Source organism: Crocodylus siamensis, chromosome 15 (assembly GCF_052110815.1).
Source record: "Crocodylus siamensis isolate JL-2025a chromosome 15, ASM5211081v1, whole genome shotgun sequence".
NCBI lineage: Eukaryota > Metazoa > Chordata > Crocodylia > Crocodylidae > Crocodylus > Crocodylus siamensis.
The window spans coordinates 24,134,507-24,156,166 of record NC_143409.1 but is presented as its reverse complement, the minus strand read 5'-3'; the positions used below and the strand labels follow the sequence as shown (position 1 = coordinate 24,156,166).

General features: G+C 44.4%; 1 protein-coding gene across 1 annotated transcript in view; it reads left to right on the top strand.

Moving 5' to 3' along the window:
- Window positions 1-21,660, top strand: part of WDR72 (WD repeat domain 72) — a 247,774-nt gene that overhangs the window by 13,573 nt on the left and 212,541 nt on the right. The window contains exons 2-6 of the mRNA XM_090029342.1: window positions 668-832; window positions 3,484-3,590; window positions 6,564-6,642; window positions 10,085-10,259; window positions 11,146-11,222. Of these exons, the coding sequence (XP_089885468.1) occupies window positions 680-832; window positions 3,484-3,590; window positions 6,564-6,642; window positions 10,085-10,259; window positions 11,146-11,222 (591 nt within the window). The 5' untranslated portion in view covers window positions 668-679. The remainder of the gene's footprint in view (window positions 1-667; window positions 833-3,483; window positions 3,591-6,563; window positions 6,643-10,084; window positions 10,260-11,145; window positions 11,223-21,660) is intronic.

Below are 21,660 nucleotides of genomic sequence, written 5' to 3'. Positions count from 1 at the left end.
GATTGCTAACTGTGGGGAAGCTTTGAGTTTTGGTGGAGAACTGGCTGTTAGGAAGGGGAAAGAGAGACTTGATTTTATTTAAGCATTGTGTGTGTGTGTGTGTGTGTGTGTGCGCAATTGTGCATGCACACACGCACACACACCTTACATGTATGATGACATAACCATATCATCACTCCTCCAAACTTTCATCCATTGAAGTAAGATATGGAAACAGCAAAGACAGTTAATTGAACAGCAAATTAAAATAGACTGAACAAAATTAAAGGAAATTAAACCCACGGTTTGAAATTATAATCCTTCCTCTGAGAAAATATATAGCACCTGACTACTGCTTGAACAACCATTGCTTGATCAGCTGTTTTATACAAGGAAATGTAATCCATAATGACCTAAATGGATATGGATTGTTTTTGTTGCTGCCTGGTGGGATTGCGCCCTGGTTGTTCCCATATTATCAGTATATTTAATCTTTGATAACGAATAGCAATAAGCAGGTAACAGTGGGACAGAGCAGCAACTAAAAATTTCTCAAGAACCAGGATTTCAAATTTCAGGTGCTCTTGCTCCTTGCACTCTCATGTTGCCATCCCTTTCAGATGTCATCATGACATACTCATCAGATTTCCTGTGGCTTGGAACTAATTTACTTTCCTTTTATTTTCAGGCTTTGCTCACTATGAAGATCTCGATGCAGGCAGTAGCATTGTGGGGGAAAAGAGCACCCTCTCACAGCATCACTGCCATAATGGTTACAGAGGACCAGCAAACTATTGTTACAGGAAGTCAGGAAGGACAAATATGTCTTTGGAATCTATCCTCAGAATTAAAGGTTTGTGTTGGTACTTTTGCTTCTCAAAGCAGTCGGTTTTGAAGTCTTGTATTCCATATAATTTATAATAATCTTATTGGGATCCTATATACACCATGGGTTTTAATCCTCATTAAATTAAATAGGTTTATAAATTTTAAACTTGTTTATTTTGGAGCGTCGCATCTGTGCTTCCACACACTAGGTTTTAAAACTAATTAAGCCGGGTCCACGGCCAGCACTGCAGGAGAGCGGGATGGTCCAGCACTGCTCCCCCAGCGTGGGGCCCCCACTTAACCTCTGCCCATGTCCTGCCACACAGCTGTGGAAGCAGGGATCTGGCAAACCACACAAGAAAAAAAGGCAGAAGCAATTCGAAAGCTATTCAAAGAGGTGAACCACAAAAAAGTCACAGCACCATCTGGTGGACAAAGGGCTCATTACATTTCTTTGAGTGCCTTTGTGCTTACATGCAATGAATCCAGGGACATGATGCTTTAATCCCTGGTGAACCAGACTAAACTACATCCAAGGAATTTTAGTTTAATGCACAAGAAAGACTTTTAAAACATCAGGAAATCCCGCTCATGGAAACAGACATGCAGTTGCAGTCACAGTGTGTAGTGTGTACATGAGCCCATTTAGACCATGGCACTTATTTAGAATACATGTAAAAGTTTGTGTTTGCTTTTGTTGAAGGAAAGTAATGAAGCAACATAATATAAAAATTCAGAATTCTATAGAATGAAATGCAGAATTCATATGATCAGCCAGTTCTTTGCAGACTTAAGTAATCTACAAATAACTTAGAGTCATGGCTCCCTTATTTGTGATAAAGTACTATGGAAGACAGCAGCCAGAATACTTGAATAAATTTGAGTCCTGTCCTTAAGAGCTTTGCTTTAAAGTCAGTAGCCCAGTGTTCTTTTAGAGTTTGAGAATAAATGCTCATTATACAAATGTGGCTAACAGGAGTGAAAGAATTGAGAAATGGAAAGATTTATTTTTGCTCTCAAGCTCATCTCTGAAATTTTGGAGGAAAGATGAACCAGGTGGGATGAAACATTTAAAATTAAATTGTTATAACTTTAGAACAAAAGTATATGATTTAGCAAATCACCAGCTGCTTTTAACCTGGTGTGTTTTCAAGTGTACAAAATTAGATGCAGTCTTGTGGTGCTCTTTTGGGCTCAGTTGACCTGTTTTTGCTTAGCCAAAGCTACATCTCTCCAGTGAAATCATCCTGGAGCATCCAGGTGGACAGAGATATCAGAGGGAACATGTTTGTTGCTAAGCCCCTTAAGAGAATGTCATGTGCTCACCCTGGACCTTTTTTTAAGTAAAGCACTTAAATTATTTTTGTTAACCACAAATTAGCTCCTTAACATTGTTTTGGCAGGAAAAAATGGCATTTCATGATTTAGAATACTATTAGGATACAGATTACTGGTTCTGGTTATGAACAGGTGAACACACATGAAGTTTAAGGAGGGAAGTTCTGGGTCAGTTAATCTGTGGTAATTGTTTTCTGTCTGCACTACCCCACAATAAGTGGAAGCTAAACCAAGGCAGTTTAGACTTGAATAAAGCAACTGCTGAATTACTGTAGGTTAGCTTCCTCTTATTGCAGAATAGAGTGGACACACAAGAATTGAGGATTAGTTGATAGTTAGGAAGTGTCCGTATATACATACACACCAGTCACTCAATATGATTTGTTTGTATCCATGCCCTCCATCAAGTTAAGCTTTCAGATCAAGAAATGGTCTTTGCTTTTAATGTAGCTCATCAATGTCAATGGAATTATTTAAACACTTAAACCTGTGCTTAAGTTCTTTGCTGATACTTTTTCTTTTGGTATCCAGCCACTTTCACTGTCTGAGTACACAAGTGGTTAACGACATTGCCCTGAATCCAGACAGAAGGTAGGGCAGAGTGGAACCTTAGGGCACTTTTACATGTGCTCTGGACATTGTGGGGGGAGGTGCTTTAATCACAGAGGCTCTGAGAGCTGCTCTGATTAAGCGCTGCAGTGTTTTGTGTATCAGTGTCCTGTGATTTCAGATGGTGGCAGGATGCCCCGCTACTGTTTTGAAGTGCAGGGATGCTGATGCACAAGACACGGGAGGGTGCTGGAGCACGGTAGTTGCTCTGCTCCTGCAGACTCAAGTCTGCTCTGTTGCTCTGTACTCAGAGTGCTTCAGAGCAGCCTCTGCCCTTGTATATAGGCACCCATAGAGACTAAGTAATTCAGAGACATGAAATTTTGCAGGCAGTAGCCTACCTCACTAGATACTAGGGATGGACTTGTTCCTAGCATTTGATGAAGGAAGTAAATAAGTAATAAGCTATAGAGTCAGTGTGTCTTATTCCCTGTGCCCTGTATGGTATCTTGTACCTTAGAAGCCACTCAGAAGGAGCAGTCACAATAATACTCACAGGGACTGCATTTTTTCCTGTGTGCAAACATGCAAAAAGGAGGTGCTCCTTTTACACCTATGATTGTACATCCCCAGACCAGCTGGTTACTGTCTGAATTTTATAAATGATGATGATATATGGTGAACTATTCTGTGATAAAGATGTGTTTCCCAATTCTGGGTCACTTATATTTCACATAACAAGTACTGGTTTGTTTGTTTTTAAGTAAAATAATTCCATTACTCTTCTAGATTTCATCAAGAGAAATTCTCTTTGGCCACACTGCTTCAGTAACATGTTTGGCCAAAGCAAGAGACTTTGAGAAACAGCCATATGTGGTCAGTGCTACTGAAAATGGGTAGGTAATTATTCGGACTCAGTTACCTACTACTTGAATCACAAACTATGTGGCCAGGTTCAAGGTTGCAGTCTGCATTTAGCAGCAAATTTTTAATCCACTCCCTCATCATGTGGGACGGGTGGAGGTTTTTTACTATGTATAGTGAAGTTATTCTCTAGGATTCCTTTGTGAAGAGGGCCTGTGCTTCTTTCATGTACAGACGGCATGTACAGACTGTTTGATATATAATATGCAGGTCATGATGAGCTCCTTGGAATTCAGAGTGGGCTGATAGGTCCAGAGACTTCATGTGGTTGCCAGAGGCCTGTTCAAAAGAATGAGTAATCCAAGGGTCCAGCCAGGCACCCTGTAAACCAGGAGCACAAATCGGACGTAGGGACAAGGTACCCTTTAGTAATCCAGAGCTCCTGAGAGACTGAGGCTGTGGAGGAAATTGAAGTGTCCAAACTCACAGTGTACTTAACAGATCTAGAAACTGTAGTGTGAAAGAGAAGGCTGCTTCTGAAGGAAGCACGCTCATGTCCTCCATCCTGTTTTTTTATTTGTTTGTTTGTTTGTTTTGGCCAATTTAGCATTAGGAGCATCTTTTTTTGGAGAGAGAGTGCAGTGCTTTCTGTCTCAGTTTCTTCACATAGCTCATGTCCTCTGGGTTAAAACTTGGCAAAGTGAGTTGCATACCTTCTTCTTTTCCCTGCCTGTATAGTACCTGTGTAGTAGTCAATCTCTGGATCTTTGGTGACCCCCATCTTCGAGGGAGTCCATTAGAGAATGGTGTCCGTAACCCACTTCTCTATTTTCCAATCTGGAACCCACGCAAAGTAGTTAAATCTATGTCTTTAGCATGAGACTCAGGCTTCCCTGGGATGTTCCCTACCACCCTTCTCCTTAAAGGCTCTTTTTCTTACCTAACTTGGGCTTGTCTTCTCCAGCTACCTGGGTGACTCCCTTGAAGCCAGTTGCTATGGGAAGCTCTTATTTGGAGAAATAATGAAAGGTGTTCATATTCTAATATTCTACTACTGGATAGATTTGTAGTGAGTAGCTGGAATGCATTTACATCAGAACAAATGGTTTTCAGACTTCTTAAAATGTTTATGCCACCAAAGCACTGGTGAATTCTTATGTGTACCATATAAGGGGAAAACGTCCATTCCAAAGCTCTGGAAGTAGCAACATGAAGATCAAATGAGTATAAATAGGATGCCTACTCTTCAGGAGATGCAAGCTTTGTCAGATTGTGTTTTCTAGGCTGTGGATCATTCACTTTTTTAGTACCTTCAAGCTGCTGTCTCCTTGAGGTTAAGAATATTGCATGGAAGAAGAGCTAGTTTCCTCTAATGCCACATCAAAACAGCAGACTTTCCCTCTTTTCATTTGCTTATTTATCTTAGGAGAATGCATAATGGGCAATTTTTGTTTCCTTTTTTCTATAAAATGTTGAATTTGTTTTGTTAAGATCTTAATATATCTCCACCTGCATGTATCCACTGATGTATTGTAGTAGTTTATTTACAGCTTTTGCTAAAAATATAGTAAAATTGACAATCAAGTTATATATAATTAAATATATCTAATATATGCTTTTACCAACAAGTATACAATACAATTACACATTCTATCAATTTAAAAATATAAAACAGAACATAATATATGATGATACAAAAATAGACCAAATGAAACAACAGATAATAGAATAAAAAAAGGGGAAAATGATAATTTGGCCCTTATTCTTTGTACAAGTAATTCATATACACCCAGTGAGTATAGGACAAGCTTGGAGTTATTTGAGATGAACCAAATTGTGGACAGTATCTGACAGAGAAGGAAGATACCGAGATGCAATATTTATCAAATTTTGTTCTCCTTTTGGTATAAAGGGAGTGCCAATTTAAAATGTATAGAAACTGTGGCTCAAATTCTGCTGTCAATAAAACCATGTAAAAATATAGTAACTACTGAAGTCAGTCATTTTGCACCTTATTTACCAGTGGAAAAGATAATTTGACCACCTGGTAATGATTAATACACAACAGTTTGTTTATGTTCTAAGTTTTTGGATTATATCTTGTGTGGATTTTGTTACTGAAGTGCACCTGGAAATTTATAAATGAGATGATCCTTTTGGGTTATCTTATTATATGAAAATATTATTAGTCAAATTTAAATCGCTACATAGGTTGACATTTTTGTTTCTTTTCTATAAAGAATGGTGATGGCCATTTAACTCTATTAATGACTTCAGATTTTAACACAGTTGCTGAGCTATCATAATTCAGCATATTTTTAAGCTTTCATTTGAAAGAGAAATACGTTATACAACATTTAGATGTTGGTTCCACAGTTTATTGAATATTGTTTAAATAGAGGTAGAATGGATAATTATACAAAAAAGGTTAAAAGCTGATATTCCTAAAATAATCTACAACTTTATAAATACAGTGAAGTGTAGACGAAATGCTGTATTGTTTACATGAAGTGCTTGTGTTAAGCACAGGGTTCAGAAATAGCCTCATGGTGGCACTGTTTCTTCTTACCAGAATACGATGGCTTATTTCAAGAAGTAAGTTTGGTGTGGCAAAAGATGCATTGTTTTTCAAAATGTGTAGTTTAAGTTCAGTGAAATGAATCATTTTCAGTAGGATGTAGTTCCAATGAATGATAGTTATACTGACACACTGATGAGCCATAATGGCAGTATACCTACAATTTGTTGTAGACCAGAGTTGGCCTTAAAGTAAGGTTTGCTGTGAAGCAGCAGGGTGTAATTACCAAAACAAAAAGAAACAGATACTGCATGTCATCCTGTGCTAATGACCACAACATTTTCTTACCCAGTAATCTGTAACAAAAAGCCACATAAACGATCAGACTGCACTTAAGTACAGCACTAAAGAAAAACTTGGGGGCACAAAATTATTCCAGCCAATTGAGTTGAAATGACAGAGAATAATATGAAGTTATCTTTGGCAGGGAGATGTGTGTTTGGAATGTCACTAGTGGCCAGTGCATTGAGAAGGCAAAGCTTCCTTATAGGCATACAGCAATCTATGTAAGTACGGCAACTTTTCATGGACTGTATAAATACTTTTACAATGCAAGCAGCACACACTATTACCACAGTATTCTCTTTTTCTTTTAGTAATATGTGGATTTAAGATTGTAACATACTTCACAAGGAAAGAACTTAGCACAATGCATATGTAGTCTCTTGCTGTTTATTACTTTTTCTTTTCTCATTTTACAGCTAGGAAACAAACTAAAACTTTTTTTGTGCTTCATCTCTGTTTCTTATTCAAATGAAGTTGTTCTTTTCCAGTCACTAATGTTTCTAGAAAGTAATACCACTATAGCTATTGCCTGTGATATTTGATCTTCAGGTACTGATGTGCAGTAAGGCCCATAGTCTTTGTATTATCCTTTATTAGGCATACATACAAAATATAAGTTCAATGTCAGCAGTCTTAATGGTATATTGTATAAATGCAAATCATATGGCCAAACATTCTGTAAGATAATTTGCTCAAGTTCTTTTTAAAACTTAATTTGAGGGTTTTGATTGCCTAACTGCTAACCTACAAGAAAGTGAGACTCTCCCTTTCCTAAAGTGCACTTTCATTCATGGCAGAGCTCAGCAGCAGACCACTTATTTTTAGATGCCAAATTGCTTTAAATCTTTCTTCAGCAAATTCCCTTTCAAGTGTCTGCTTTGAACTATATCCAGGTATGTTCTGAGTACCTTGATGTTAGAGTGTGTGTGTGTGGGTGTGTGTTTGAGAATATACATGTATATGATTTAGGAGACCAGCATAAATAGATTTGATTTGAAGAGCTAGTTTATTTCTAGACATATTTGTGAAAGAAGAGCTTAGGGCCCCTAGGTTAATTAAAAGGCTGTTTTTCTTGTGTAGGAAGGTCTAGGTTGAATTAAACTTGCAAGTGATGAAAGTCTGGGACCTTACTGAGCTTGCATTCAACTCAAGTTGTAAGTGAATTCAGAAGCTAGATGTTTTAAAGCTTGAAGAGGTAATGCTAGCAGATATAAGTGTGTTTTTCCATGATAGCTTTTAATTGCCTTAATTTTTTGGTGTTTCATTATGCAGCATATTTAGAATTAAATGTACTGTTATAGTTTTATCAACAGATTCTGAGACCTTAATAAAATAATAAATATAAATTACATCGTATTATCATATGTATTCAGTACTAGTAGCATTTTAACAGCCTGTCTAATGATTATTCTTTTGGCTCAGTTAGATATAGGTTTAAGGATTACAGAGAGGTTACAATATGGGTTTGCTTATTTGTCTGATACTAGTACATATGTAGATCAGACATGGAGTCTCAGACCTTTTTCTTGAGGCCAAGTAGCTTAGGGGAGGGCAAGAGAAGTAATATACTCAGCTCCAGAGAAAAATAGCCATGTCATCTATTAGGAGATATGGAGTGGCATTGAAAGGAAGTTGAGTGTCTCACCTGTAGAGATTTAAAAAAGATAGTAAAAATATACTGTCATATTTGTGGGAATATTATTTCCTACAGAAGGTTATTCTCTTTGACAGTTTAAAGACACATGAGGATTTTGATGGTATCAGCACAAAAACTGTTGTTTGGTTGCTAATTAACATTTCACAAATCAGGTTTTGTAGGTTGCCTCCGCAGTTCATGTAAGCTTGAGCTGTAATTGGCAAATGTCAAGACAGTGCAAATTCAGCACCTGCCGTTTAAAATGTTATTTTAATGCAAAGAGCAAATAGGGATGTTTAATTTGTGGTTAAGCAAATGTGAGACCTTTCTTCCAAATTTGCCAATTAAGAGCTAATTTATTTAAAAATAGGAACAAGCATTTGAAAGCCTGTTGGTTTGTCTTTGTGGAACCCAAGAAATATTCCCAGGTTATGATCATTCTCTTCATTCTTCCTCATCTATTGAATTCTTTGTAATTTTCAGTCATTAGTCAGTTAAGTGTAATAGATAAAACAGCTTATGTGTCCAAAATTTAAAGTACATCCTTCCTTCCTTTTTCATGTCCTTCTGAAAAGATATCTAGCAGATTTTGCAGATTCGTTGGAATTTGACATACCTGCACCATGAGTGCTTCTGCTATGGTCTTGAACCTGCTATCTCTGGGCTGTCAACCATGTGCCTTTGCACTTGTGTCATCCCAGCCCCTATTTAAAGTACGTAGAGATAATGAATAAAAAACCCTGCAAGGATTTTTTCAAAATATCATGTTCATGTAAGTTTTTGTACTTGTTTGAAGTTTTTGTGCTTGTTTGAAGTGGCTGAGCAGTTTTATAACAATTATGCACACAAATATACAAAAAATGTTCAAATATTTACTGAAAACCAAGAAAACTTTGAATTTTTAACCCCCTTGTGCCTGCCCCCCTGCTGCCTGCCCTGGACTGGACTACAACTTTAATAATCCTTGCCAAAAATAATACCCACCTTAGCTAATGAGCACCAGAGCCCAACAGCTAGCTTACCCCTCTGACATATTGCCCTTACCCTCTTTCCCCCATCCTCATCCCCAAAAGAGAGGAACTCTGTTGAATACTAACAAATTAAAGCTTTTTAACTAGTATGTCCAGGATTCCTCCTGGAAAATAAATTATTATAAACCCTTTGCCTTTTTAACCTGGAGGCTTTAAGATTTGAGTACCTGCTCATAACTGTAGTAGAATTGCAAACATGTGGAAAAAGAAAAGTTTCTCAAATCAGTAAGCCCAAAATTACTTGGGGATTAATGCAGTCAAATGAACTCCTCAAAGTCAACCAAGAAGCTAATTATTAGTGTGGAAGAAATCAAACTTCACGTTATGGTTAAATTAGGGCTATACTGTGATCACAGAGAGGATTTCATACAACAAGGGGAATCACTCACTTGTCTGTTTCAAAGGAATCCTCCTACTCCTAAGTTTACAAGCATATTTATACTTAAGACAGAGAAAGAGAAAAAATACAACCTTGGAGAAACCAAAACAAGTTCACTTAATTGGGCATCTGTGCACAGGGTAATAAGACATGCAGGATTCCTTATCTCAGAACATGTAACTGAAATAAGCAGTATCAGCTCTTCTGGACTTTTTGTTTTCCTAGTCAAGTAGGTCAGAAGCCCGACTAAATTTACTACTACATTAGCTAGCATGGACCAGTTTTGATATACTGTCTATGTGAACATCTCTCTATGAGCAGGCACTTATATTTTGCATGCACTTCATCTTAAGAGCTAAGTATCCTGCTCCAGAATGTTTGTGACACTAACCCAAGCAGTGAGATGCTGCTTCTACCGTCTCTGATTTTTTAAAATGTTTTTGGGGCACCCATAGAGTTTTAATGAAGTTAAAAAAATTAACATACTGTTTAATACTGTTGCCTTGGTAACTAAGGTTTTAAAAAAAAGTACGATGTGAAGAAGCTAAAAATAATATGCAAAAGAACTTGTGTAGCTCTGTATGTTAACCTTTACTTATTTAATTCCATTTGGACAGTATTACCATTGTTCATTCCGAATGACAGGAGATGGCTGGCTTCTTTGTTGTGGAGAATATCAGGATGTCCTTATCATTGATGCTAAGACTTTGGCTGTTCTTCACACTTTAATATCTACTCAGTCTTCTGATTGGATCAATTGCATGTGCATTGTTCACTCCACCAGGATTCAAGGTATACACTGTAGATGCATATTCAGTGTAGCATATGGACATACCATTTCTTTCCATAAATTAATTTTCAGATAGCACTGTGCATACCCACAGGTTTTTTCTACACCTCATTTTAATTAACATGAGAATATATTTTCATATTTCACAAAAATATTAAGGATGCAAAATACATCAGCATTTGCCAATACATTTTAAATTTAATTTTCTCTCAACCTTAATGTAGTGTTTGCTGCTTTTTGAACTAGATATCTGACTAGCAGAGGAGAACTGTTTTGTTGCACTTTAATTATACGTAGCTCTCATGATATGCCACCAGAGTAAGTGACTTTTGGTTGCAATATTAGGAAGATAATGTATGTGAAACCCCAGTGGGTCTGCTTTTTTTTTTTTTCCAAATCCATTTGAGTGCAGTTAATATGTGCAAGGTATCCAGGTGAAATACGAATGTATTTCTGCCTAGGAGAACTTTTATAACAGTTGCAATCTCTTGTGCCTGATGAAGGGTACCTGTGCCAGAAAGCTTGCAAATAATTTTTTTTTTTGTGTAAATATCTAGTTGGTCTAATAAAAGATTTTACCTTTGCCATAAGTTTTGATTCCTTTTATTACATGTGCAAAGTGCTATAACAATTATTCACCCAGTTTCCTCACATTAGTGAACAAGATCAAATATTTGTATAGGAGATTTGCAGTTAAGTTCATAATTGGACATTTCTGTATGCAAATAGCCTATTTTCCTGCATGCTAAAGTTGTTGTGAAAACAGTGCTTTACAGAGTACATCTCCTCTATAAGATAGCAGTGGTAGTCCTGGGGTTTTTATTTGGCTCTAGTCACCATGGTTTAATTTAGTTTCATATTAACTAGTTTTTTATTATATTTTTACAGAAGATTCACTGGTAGCAGTATCTATAACTGGAGATCTTAAAGTGTGGGACCTGTCCTCATCAGTGAGTAGTATACAGGTCAGTTTGTATGAAACAAGAAGCCTTAATTTAAAAGAAGGATGTAAAATATAGAATATGTATATATTCTCAAGATGTAAAACCAGGAGCAGAAAGTAAGGTCTCTGGAAAGTGTTTTAAACAGAGAGTTTGTTGTTGTTGCTCACCGCTTCTGTACCACTGAGAAAGGTGCCAGGCTTCCACAGCTTCACCACCTGCTATAGGCACCATTTTCAGCACTTCTTGTTTTTGAGCCTGTTCACCTTGTGTGGCAGTTGCTTTTCTCACTGGTGGCAGAACTGCAACAAGCCATCCCTTATTCTAGGTACTTCACCCCTGTGAAATGCAGATTGCAGAGGGAAAAAGAAAGGGTGGCTTAGACTGCATTTCTGTGGCACCATAAACAATGATCTTAATGATCTGAGAATTCAGGGAACTGAGACTACAGCTCTTGAAGAAGATTGTAGTACCTGGAGATCCCTGATCATTGCTTCCTGTTCCACATGGAATAAGAGCCCTGGCTCACCAACTGATTTGTTATTTTTGTAACTGCCTTTGTTTCATAGTTTCATAGTTTGTAGGGTCGGAAGGGACCTGAGCAGATCATCTAGTCTGACTCCCTGCCATGGCAGGAAAGAATACTGGGGTCATATGACCCCAGCAAGATGTTCATCTAACCTCCTCTTAAACACCCCCAGGGTAGGAGCCTGCACCACCTCTCTTGGAAGCTGGTTCCAGACCCTAGCTGCCCTGACCGTGAAGTAGCGCCTCCTGATATCTAACCTAAATCTACCCTCTGCCAGCTTGTGACCGTTATTCCTGGTCACTCCTGGTGGTGCTCGGGGGAACAGGGACGCCCCCAATGCCCGCTGGCCCCCCCGACTAGTTTGTAACAGGCCACTAGATCCCCCCCTCAGCCTTCTCTTGTGGAGGCTGAACAGGTTCAGGTCCCGCAGCCTGTCCTCATAGGGCCTGATCATACGAGTGGCCCTCCTCTGGACCCTCTCCATGCTGTCGACATCCCTCTTGAAGTGCGGCGCCCAGAACTGGACGCAGTACTCCAGCTGCGGCCTGACCAGTGCCGCATAGAGGGGGAGGATCACCTTCTTGGACCTGCTTGAGATGCATCTGTGGATGCATGCCAAGGTGCAGCTGGCCTTCCTGACTGCCTCTCCACACTGCCGGCCCATGTTCATCTTGGAGTCAATGATGACCCCCAGATCCCTTTCCGCCTCCATGCTGATAAGAGGGGAGTTCCCCAACCTGTAGGTATGGTGCCGGTTGTTCCTCCCGAGGTGCATCACCTTGCACTTGTCTGTGTTGAAACCCATCCTATTCTCGTCCGCCCACCCTTGTAACCTGTCGAGGTCTGATTGTAGCCTGTTGCATCCTTCCAATGTACCCACGTCCCCCCACATCTTAGTGTCATCAGCAAATTTGAACAGGGTGCTTTTTACCCCCTCATCCAAATCGCTGATGAAGATGTTGAACAGTGCAGGCCCGAGGACCGAGCCCTGCGGAACCCCACTGCCCACATCCTTCCAGGTTGAGAAGGACCCATCTACTACCACCCTCTGGGTGCGGCCCTCCAGCCAGTTGGCGACCCATTTGACTGTGTGGGTGTCTACACCACAGCCCCCCAGTTTCTTAATGAGAACGGGGTGAGAGCCAGTGTCAAAAGCCTTCCGGAAGTCCAGGAAGATTATATCCACTGCTACCCCTGCATCTAACGATTTGGTGATCTGATCGTAAAAGGCCACCAGGTTGGTCTGACAGGACCTTCCACTGATGAACCCATGTTGGTTGCCCCTAAGCATGCAGTCCCCTGCTGGCCCCTCCTGGATGTGTGCCAGCATAATTTTCTCGAACAGCTTGCCTAGGATCGAGGTGAGACTAACCGGCCTATAGTTTCCCGGGTCCTCCTTCCTGCCTTTTTTGAAGATGGGGACCACGTTGGCCCTCTTCCAGTCCTCTGGTACCTCACCAGAGCACCACGAGTACTCATAAAGTTGTGCCAGGGGACTTGCAATGACCTCGGCCAGTTCCTTTAGAACTCTAGGGTGGAGATCATCCTGGCCGGCTGACTTGAATACGTCCAACCCCTCCAGAAGCTCCCTAACTAAATCCTCGCTAACCCGTGGCCCATGTGTGCCTCCCCTGGGGCCCGATGGGGGCCCAGCAGGGAGGTGGCTGTTCTGGTCCCTACTTAGGAAGACGGAGGCAAAGAAATCATTAAACATGTTAGCTTTGCCATCTGGTGTGACGACCAAGTTACCCATGTTGTCCTGCAAGGGCCCCACATTACCCAGGACCTTCTTTTTACCCCCTATGTATTTAAAAAAAGACTTCTTATTGTCCTTAATCTGTGAAGCTAGTCCCAGTTCCATCTCTGCCTTGGTCTTCCTAACTGCCCCTCTACATCCCCGAGCAACTACAGAATAGTCCTCCCTGGTGATGACCCCTTCTTTCCACTGGGTATAAGCCTCCTTTTTAGCAAGGAGACATTCCCGGATGCTTTTGGTGAGCCACAGAGGCTTGTGTGCTCTCCTCCTCCCTTTGATCCTTCCTTTGGGCTTGGAGGATCGTCTCCTTGAGGAGCGACCACTCTCCTTGGACACCTGGCTCCCTTCCCCCCCGGGACATCAGCGCTTCTCCAACTATCCTCCTTAGCTCGTTGAAGACTGCCCTCCTAAAATCTAGGGCTGCTGCCTTACTCCGTGCCTTTGCCACCTTGCGCTGGATGGTGAATTCCAGCAGGCGATGATCGCTGTCGCCCAGGTGGTTGAGCACTCGCAGCCCCCTCACCAGGTCATCACCCGTGGCCAGCACTAGGTCCAACAAGGCGTCCCCCCTGGTGGGGCTGTGCACCTCCTGGGTTAGATGGAGGTCCTGCACTCTGGCCAAGAACCTGCGGGAGCGTTCAGACCTGGCTGACTGCTCTTCCCAGCAGATGTCCGGGAAATTCAGGTCCCCCATGACAACCACATCCTTAGCCTTCACTACCTCTGTGAGCTGACCCAAGAATTCCTGGTCAAGCTGTTTTCCCTGGTTGGGAGGTCTGTAGTAGACTCCCACCGTTAAGTCCCTTTCCCCTCGACTGCCTTGTACTCTAACCCAAAGCACTTCAGAGTGCCCCTCCCCAGGCTCCTTGCTAATTAACAAGGATGTGTATTCCTCCTTAATATAGAGCGCCACGCCCCCACCCCTCTTTCCTATCCTGTCCCTCCTGTACAGCCTATAGCCCTTGACATTGACCGCCCAATCATGTGTTTTATCCCACCATGTTTCCGTAATCCCCACTATGTCCGGGCTGGCGTCAGCCAGCAGGAGGGTGAGTTCCTCCTGCTTGTGCCCATACTACGAGCATTTGTGTAGAGGCATTTGAGGCCTCCTGTGGGTGTGTGTACTGACCCCCTAGTCCCAACGTTACCCTGGCCCCTCTCTCTTACCTGTTTGATTGCTTCGCTCGTCGGTCTGGGCTGGGCTGTAGTTGTGGGTGCTGTTTGGTCTGGCAGTCTGATATTTCCTCCGCCCTCATCTTCCCCTTCCCCCGATGAGCCTAGTTTAACGCCCACCGGAGGAGGTCCGCCAACTTAGAAGAGAACACACGCTTACCTTTAGGGGAAAGGTGGAGCCTGTCCCACCCCAGCATGTCTCTCGTCATGATGTGCCAGTCGTGGCTGAGGAAGCCAAAGCCCTCCTCGAAGCACCATTCCTGTAGCCGCCAGTTGGCTTCCGCGATGCACGTTTCATGCCGTCTGCCTTGTCCACTCACTGGCAGGATAGAAGAGAAAACCACCTGTGCGCCCATCTCCTTCAGCACGCACCCCAGAGCGTGGTAGTCCTCCATCAGGCAATCAGGGCTCCTCCTGGCCGCATCGTTAGTACCCACATGGACTAGGACCATAGGGTAATAATCGGTGGGCGGGATTACAGTCTGGAGCATCCCTTTCATGTCCTGAATCCTCGCTCCAGGTAGGCCGTATACCTCGCGTGCCAAGGGGTCCCAGCGACAGATAGGGCCCTCTGTACCTCTCAGGATGCAGTCACCAATGACGATCACGCGACGCTTCTTCCTCCTGGCCTTCTTGTCTCCTTCGGCTTGCACGGGATGCGGTGTGCGTGGAGTTGCCTCCTCCCCGGTTTCGTCCTCTCCGTCCTCCTCCTCCAGGGCTGCCAGAGCTTCGTACCTGTTCTCCAGCCGGACTGTAGGAGCTGGTGCTGCCATGTCTCGAGCAGCCCTGGCACGGGAGGTGACCGTCTGCCACTTAGCAGTGGAGGGTTCATCTTGAGGTGCATCCTTCTTGGTCGTACAACCCTGCAGGGAAAGAAAATAGCTGTCAATTTCTTCCTCTGCCTCCCTGATTCCCCTCAGCCTGCTAACCTCCTCCTGGAGCTCCCTCACCTGCGCCTCCAGGGCCCTTAGGCAGGACAGGTGTGGGGGTCCCCAGTCCCTGCCCCCCCAGGCCTTGCTGGGCAGCTCCCGCAAGCCAGGGGGTTGGGGGACGCCAGCCCCCCCGCGGGCTCCGTCTGGGTGGAGGCCTCAGACAAGCCCCGGGAAGGCCGCGCCCCCCAGGCAGGGGCCCTGGCAGCACTCCGTGTCGACACCATCATAGGAGTTCCTAGCTGAGTTCGGGTCCTCTGGCCCGCGCTAACAAGAGTCGGTCTCTCGGCCCCTCCTCCTCCCCCTCCGGCGCAAACACCGGCGCACTCTTAAGACTCTTGCTAAACCTTTTCTCTTCATTTGTAAAATGTTTTAAAACTATCCTTTCTGTCCCTGCTAAACTCTAGCCAAGGGGTGGGTAATTATTTCAACTGGAGGGCTGCTTAACAAGGTTTGATGAGCTGTGAAGGGCTGCATTAGTAGCCCTGGCCTTTGACAATGGCACTGCCCCCTGGTCTCCATCTTGGGACTGGAAGTCCCGCCCTTAACCCCTGACCGGTGCCACTGGAAGTTACTTCCCTTAGCCTCCAGAACTTCTCCTTTTGGGAGGGGGGTTGCCATCTTAGAACCAGGAAAAAAACAAACCACACACTAAAAGTCAAACACCTACTATAACATTTTAATTTTATTACAAAAAATATTTTGTCATGATTTGTGTTCACATAGTGTATATAGAGGTGACTGCATAATAACTGAAAAATAAAGTCTTAGTTTTGTATACAGTATGTGTGTGCATATGTGGAGGGGTGTGTGTGGATGGTGGGATATGGGGGCGGTATTTGTGGATGGGGTGTGGGGGGGGTGTTGTGGGTGGATGTGTGTGTGGATGGTGGGGGGGAGAACCACGTGCTGCCGGGCACAAACACCCTGAGAGTCCCTGCCTGCTGCTGCTGCCATGTGTGGAGGCTGTGTGTCATGGGGTGGGGAAGTGTTGGAGGGGTCCCCACACCCTGGTCACCTGAGCTCCGCGCTGCTGCTGCTCCCCTGGGTGTGGGCTCCACACTGCTGCCAACCCCAGCCCCATACTCCATGCTCCTGCCCAGCTGCAGCTCCCCCACTACCTCTGCTCCTGCCCCTTCCTAAGCTGCTGCCGTGAGCAAGCGGGATGCTGGGGAAGCTGAGCAAGTCCCCTGGCAGCTGCAGCAGTGGCAGCAGAAGCCCCGACTGGAAAGTGCATGCTGCCCAGGCCTGGCCCTTCCATCCACAGGGGTGGGAGTGAAGCACAATAGGGTATGTTGCTGGGGGGGTGTATGGTAGCTTGCTCCCACCCTTATAGGTAGAAGGGCTGGGCAGAATACAAACAGTTGGTGGGTGCTGCGGGCCAGATGAAAGTGCCTGGCAGGCCAGATCCAGGCTGTGGACCCTATTTTGCCTGCTCCTTCTCTAGTCCCTAACCTGCATCTCCTGCCTTGACCCCTGAAGTATCTCCTGTCACCCCTGCACTTTACTTTTCCATCTCCCACACTGAAATTTAGATCATAACACTTTCTTATGGCCCTGATCTTGTTGCTTCCTCCTTTGAACCTCTTCTGCTCACTGCCTCCCCTGAATTCAAAGTTCTTTCTATGTTCCCTCTTGCTTTTTCTCTCCCCCAAATGGTGTTTTAGTTGTCTCCTCCTGCTCTCAGCATTTTCATAATCTTTCATGCAATCCCCTTCATTCTGTAGTCTTTCACTCCCTATGAATAAAGAGTTATTCTGTGTAGCTTTCTGTGTTAATAGTCTCACAGATGATCTTTTGACATACATTTGTGCTACATCTGGTGTCCTGTGGTTTGTTTTTGTCTGAATTAGAATATTAGAGGCTAGATCCATAAATGAGCTGAGGTGCTTGACTATACTGGTGAAATCTGCTGCTCAGTTACATACCAAAGCTACCTGTCCAGTGTGTGGGAAGAGTTAGATGTTTTAGGATGGGATCAAGAACAGCAAACATACAGTTGAGAGTATACCTAGGGCACTTACCGAAGTGATCAGAGATCACTTCCAATTGAACTGCAACTTTTGTGCTTTATACAAAGAGCATAAAGTCAGAGTATGACCAAAATGAACAGAAATTTGGCATTTGATGGTGGGGGCTCAGAGCCTCCATGCAGTGACTGAGGCCAGGATGCAGGGGCCACTATTACCTCCATGCACTGGCCAAAGCCAGGAGCCAAGGGGCACTGTCACCTGCCCTGAAAGCTGACCAGAGCACCTCCAACCCCCATCACCTTTTTGCACACTGATTGCTGGCTCTGCCTGGTCAGTTCTCCACTCCCCTTCAGGAGAAAGCAGCCCCAACCCAGGGATTTCTTCCGAGCCTCGCCCCACCCCCAGAGCCCCCATGCTGTGCAGACCCCTGAATCTGAGCCCTCACGCCTTGCAGACCCAGCTTGGCTACCTCTTTTGGGGTTTTGAGGGTGTGCCAGCCCATGCCTGTAAGGTGCTGGGGCTTGGATTACTCCCTCTGCTCCACCTCCCAGTGCAGCAGCCACCAGTGCTGTAAAGCACTGATAGCTGGGGCAGGGGATGAATTAGAGCCCCCTTGCCACAAAGGCCTGTCCTGGCTACCCCTGTTGAGGTCTTGGGGGGAGGGGGTGCTGGCCCCAGCCCACTTGAAGATGCTAGTTGTGGCTGCCATGCTGGGAGCTGAGACAGGGGGAGTAATACAAGCTCCCCTGCCTTGTGGGCCTAGGCTACCACTCCCCGAAGACCCCAGCAGAGGTAGCCAGGCTGGGTCTGTGGAGTATGGGGGGTTGGATCCCCCCTGCCCCAGCTTCCTGTGTAAGTGGGTTGAGGGGGCTACCTTTCCCCACCTGCCTCCTGTCCCTCCCACCCTTGCTGCACTGGGAAGAAACTCTGTCACCTCCCTATGACAGATCTGGGGTTGGGCTTGGGCTGGTGCTTGCCTGTGTGCACATGTAGGTTCCTAGCCAAGATGCAGGACCTCCACCTAACCCAGGAGGTGCACAGGAATGCCTTCCTGGACTTGGTCCTGGCCACAGGCGATGACCTGGTGAGGGGACTGCGGGTTCTCACCTACCTGGGCAGTAGCGATTATCATCTACTGGAATTCACCATCCAGCACAGGGTGTCAAAGGCCTGCAGCAAGGCAGCAGCCTTTGACTTCAGAAGGGCCAATTTCAATGAGCTAAGGAGATTAGTCGGGGAGGCACTGAGGTCCTGGAGGGTAGGGGAGTTGGGAGTCCAAGATAAGTGGTTGTTCCTTAAGGAGATGATCCTCTGAGCCCAAAGAGTGACAGTCCCAATGTGAGTCCAAGGGGGTAAGAGTGCTGGAAAGCCCCCATGGCTCGCCAAAGGCATTCAGGAACATCTGAAAGCTAAAAAGGAGGCATACACCCGATGGAAGGGAGGGGCCATCAAGGCCCAAGACTGTAGGGGGCCATCACCTCCATTACTCGAGACTGTAGGGGGGCTATTAGGAAGGCTAAGTTAGAGACAGAACTAGGACTAGTGACCAGAATCAAGGATAACAAGAAGTCCTTTTTTAAATACATAGGGAGTAAAAAGAAAGCACCAGGTAACATGGGGCCCCTGCAGGACACTTGGCAATCTGGTGGTTGCACCAGATGACAAAGCTGACCTCTTTAACAAATTCTTTGCCTCCATTTTTCTGAGAAGAGACCAAGATATCCCCCACCAAGATTCTAGACAGACTCAGGAGAGGCACCACCAGGCCTAGGGTCAGTGAGGACCTAGCTAAGGAACTTCTGGTGGGGCTGGACATGTTCAAATCAGCAGGTCCAGATGATCTCCACCCTTGGGCCCGCACTGTTTAACATCTTCATCAGTGACTTGGACAAAGGGGTGAAAAGCACCTTGTTTCAAATTTACAGATGACACTGAGATGTGGGGAGAGGTGGGCACACTAGAAGGGAGGGACAGGCTACAACTAGATCTGGACAGGTTACAGGGGTGGGTGGAAGAGAATAGGATGGGATTCAATACTGACAAGTGCAAGGTACTGAACCTAGGTAGGAAGAACCAGCAGCATCCCTATAGGCTGGGGAACTCCCTTGTCAGCACAGAGGCAGAAAAGGATCTTGGAGTGATTACTGCTTCCAAGATGAACATGGGCTGCCAATGCGAGGACACAGTCAGTAGGGCTAACCGCACCTTGTCATGCATCCACAGTTGCATCATGAGCAGATCCAAGGAGGTGATCCTCCCCCTCTGTGCAACACTGGTCAGGTCACAGTTGCAGTACTGCATCCAGTTCTGGGCACTGCACTTCAGGAGGGTTGTAGATAGGATTGAGGGGGTCCAAAGGAGGGCCACTCACATGGTCAAGGGGCAGCAGGGTAGACCGTACAAGGAGAGGCTACAGGACCTGAACCTGTTCAACCTTCACAAGAGAAGGCTGAGAGGGGATCTGGTAGCTGTCTATAAACTTATTGAGGGGACCAGCGGGGAGTGGGAGAGTCCCTGTTCCCCCAAGCACTACCAGGAGTAGCTAGGAATAACGCCACAAGTTGACTGAGAGTAGGTTCAGGTTAGACATCAGGAAGCACTACTTCCCAGTCAGGGCAGCTAGGATCTGGAACCAACTTTCAAGGCAAGTGGTGCTTGCACCTACCCTGGGGGTCTTCAAAAGGAGGCTAGATAATCACCTAGCTGGGGTCATTTGACCCCAACATTTTTTCCTGCCTATGACTGGGGGTTGAACTTGATGATCTACCAGGTCCCTTCTGACCCTACCAACTATGAAACTATGAAAGCTGCATGGGATGCAAAGGTGCATGGGATGTGGGCAGAATCTCCCACAATTAACCCTTGTAGAGAATCTGTACAGAAGCTCCCTAAAGCACTGTGCTCTAGAGTGCCTTCAACTAATTTGCGTTTAATGAGGGTTAATTTTTTGCATGATCAGCCATTTTGAAAGCACCCTGAAGATATGAACATTTGTTTTGTTATGGTTGTAGAGCATTTTCAGGGGTCTTATCACATGAAAACTGTAACTTCTGTAAGTGCCCCTAACTAGCTCTTGGAAACCCTGAAGAAGGGGTATGTTTGAATTCCCCCTTTTAGGGGCTTAATTCGAGGCTTTAAGTGTGTGTATCAAATGCTAATTCAAGGGTTGGGACCCTTTCCTGGAGTCAGGTCCTAAGTTGTCTCCAGTCCATTCTTTTAAAACAGAGCTTCAAGAGGAGTTGGTGGTGCTGTCCTCTTACGTAATAGTGTTTAGGGCACTTGCCTATTAATTGAGACACCTCTATTATAGTACAGGTTTCCCTTGCTTTATGCAGGTTCTGTGCATGTGAATTTGCTCTTATGCGATGACCCATTTTATGCCAAAAATTCATTATGTGAGGTAAATTCATTCTTATGTGATCCGTGTGGTGGAAGCCCACAGTTGGCTGCTTTGTGCAGTGCATTGTGGGAGTGACAAACACCAAAATACAGTCTCCTGTGTGGATCTGCACTCCTCGCTCCTTGTCTGTGACACGTGTTTCTATAGTTGCCATCCCCATTATGATAGTGCCCTGTGCTTGTGTGTACTGCCTGCTGTTGGTGAGTATCAAAATTGTCTTGTAAAAGGATAGAAATGGGTCTGGGGGTCAGTACAGTTGAGGTTTTGGAACATATCCCTATTTGTTACATTGTAAAGTGGGTTTCCTTTAAACAAATTCTAGTGATGTGCCATTTTTCAGGAATGCATGAACAATATAAAGGGAGGGAAACCTGTACTTTCTCAACCTGAGCGGTGGACACTCCCCACCTTGGTAAAGTGCACTGACCATCAGAGTCCAGACTGGGGTGGGAGCACTGTCTTCTCTTGTAGAATCTCTGCCACCACACAGCCAGGATTCATAGGACAGGAGAAAAAGAGTGAGCATAATGGTCTAGCCCAGCAATTAGAGCATTAACTTGCAAAGGAGGGTGAATCCACTATTAAATGCCCTACTCTCATGGCTGTTTTTATATTTTATCTGATGAAAATTTAACAGAAAAATGAAAATCATTTACCTCTTAATGCCTCAGTCTCACCAGCTGTAAAATAAAGGTAAATGTG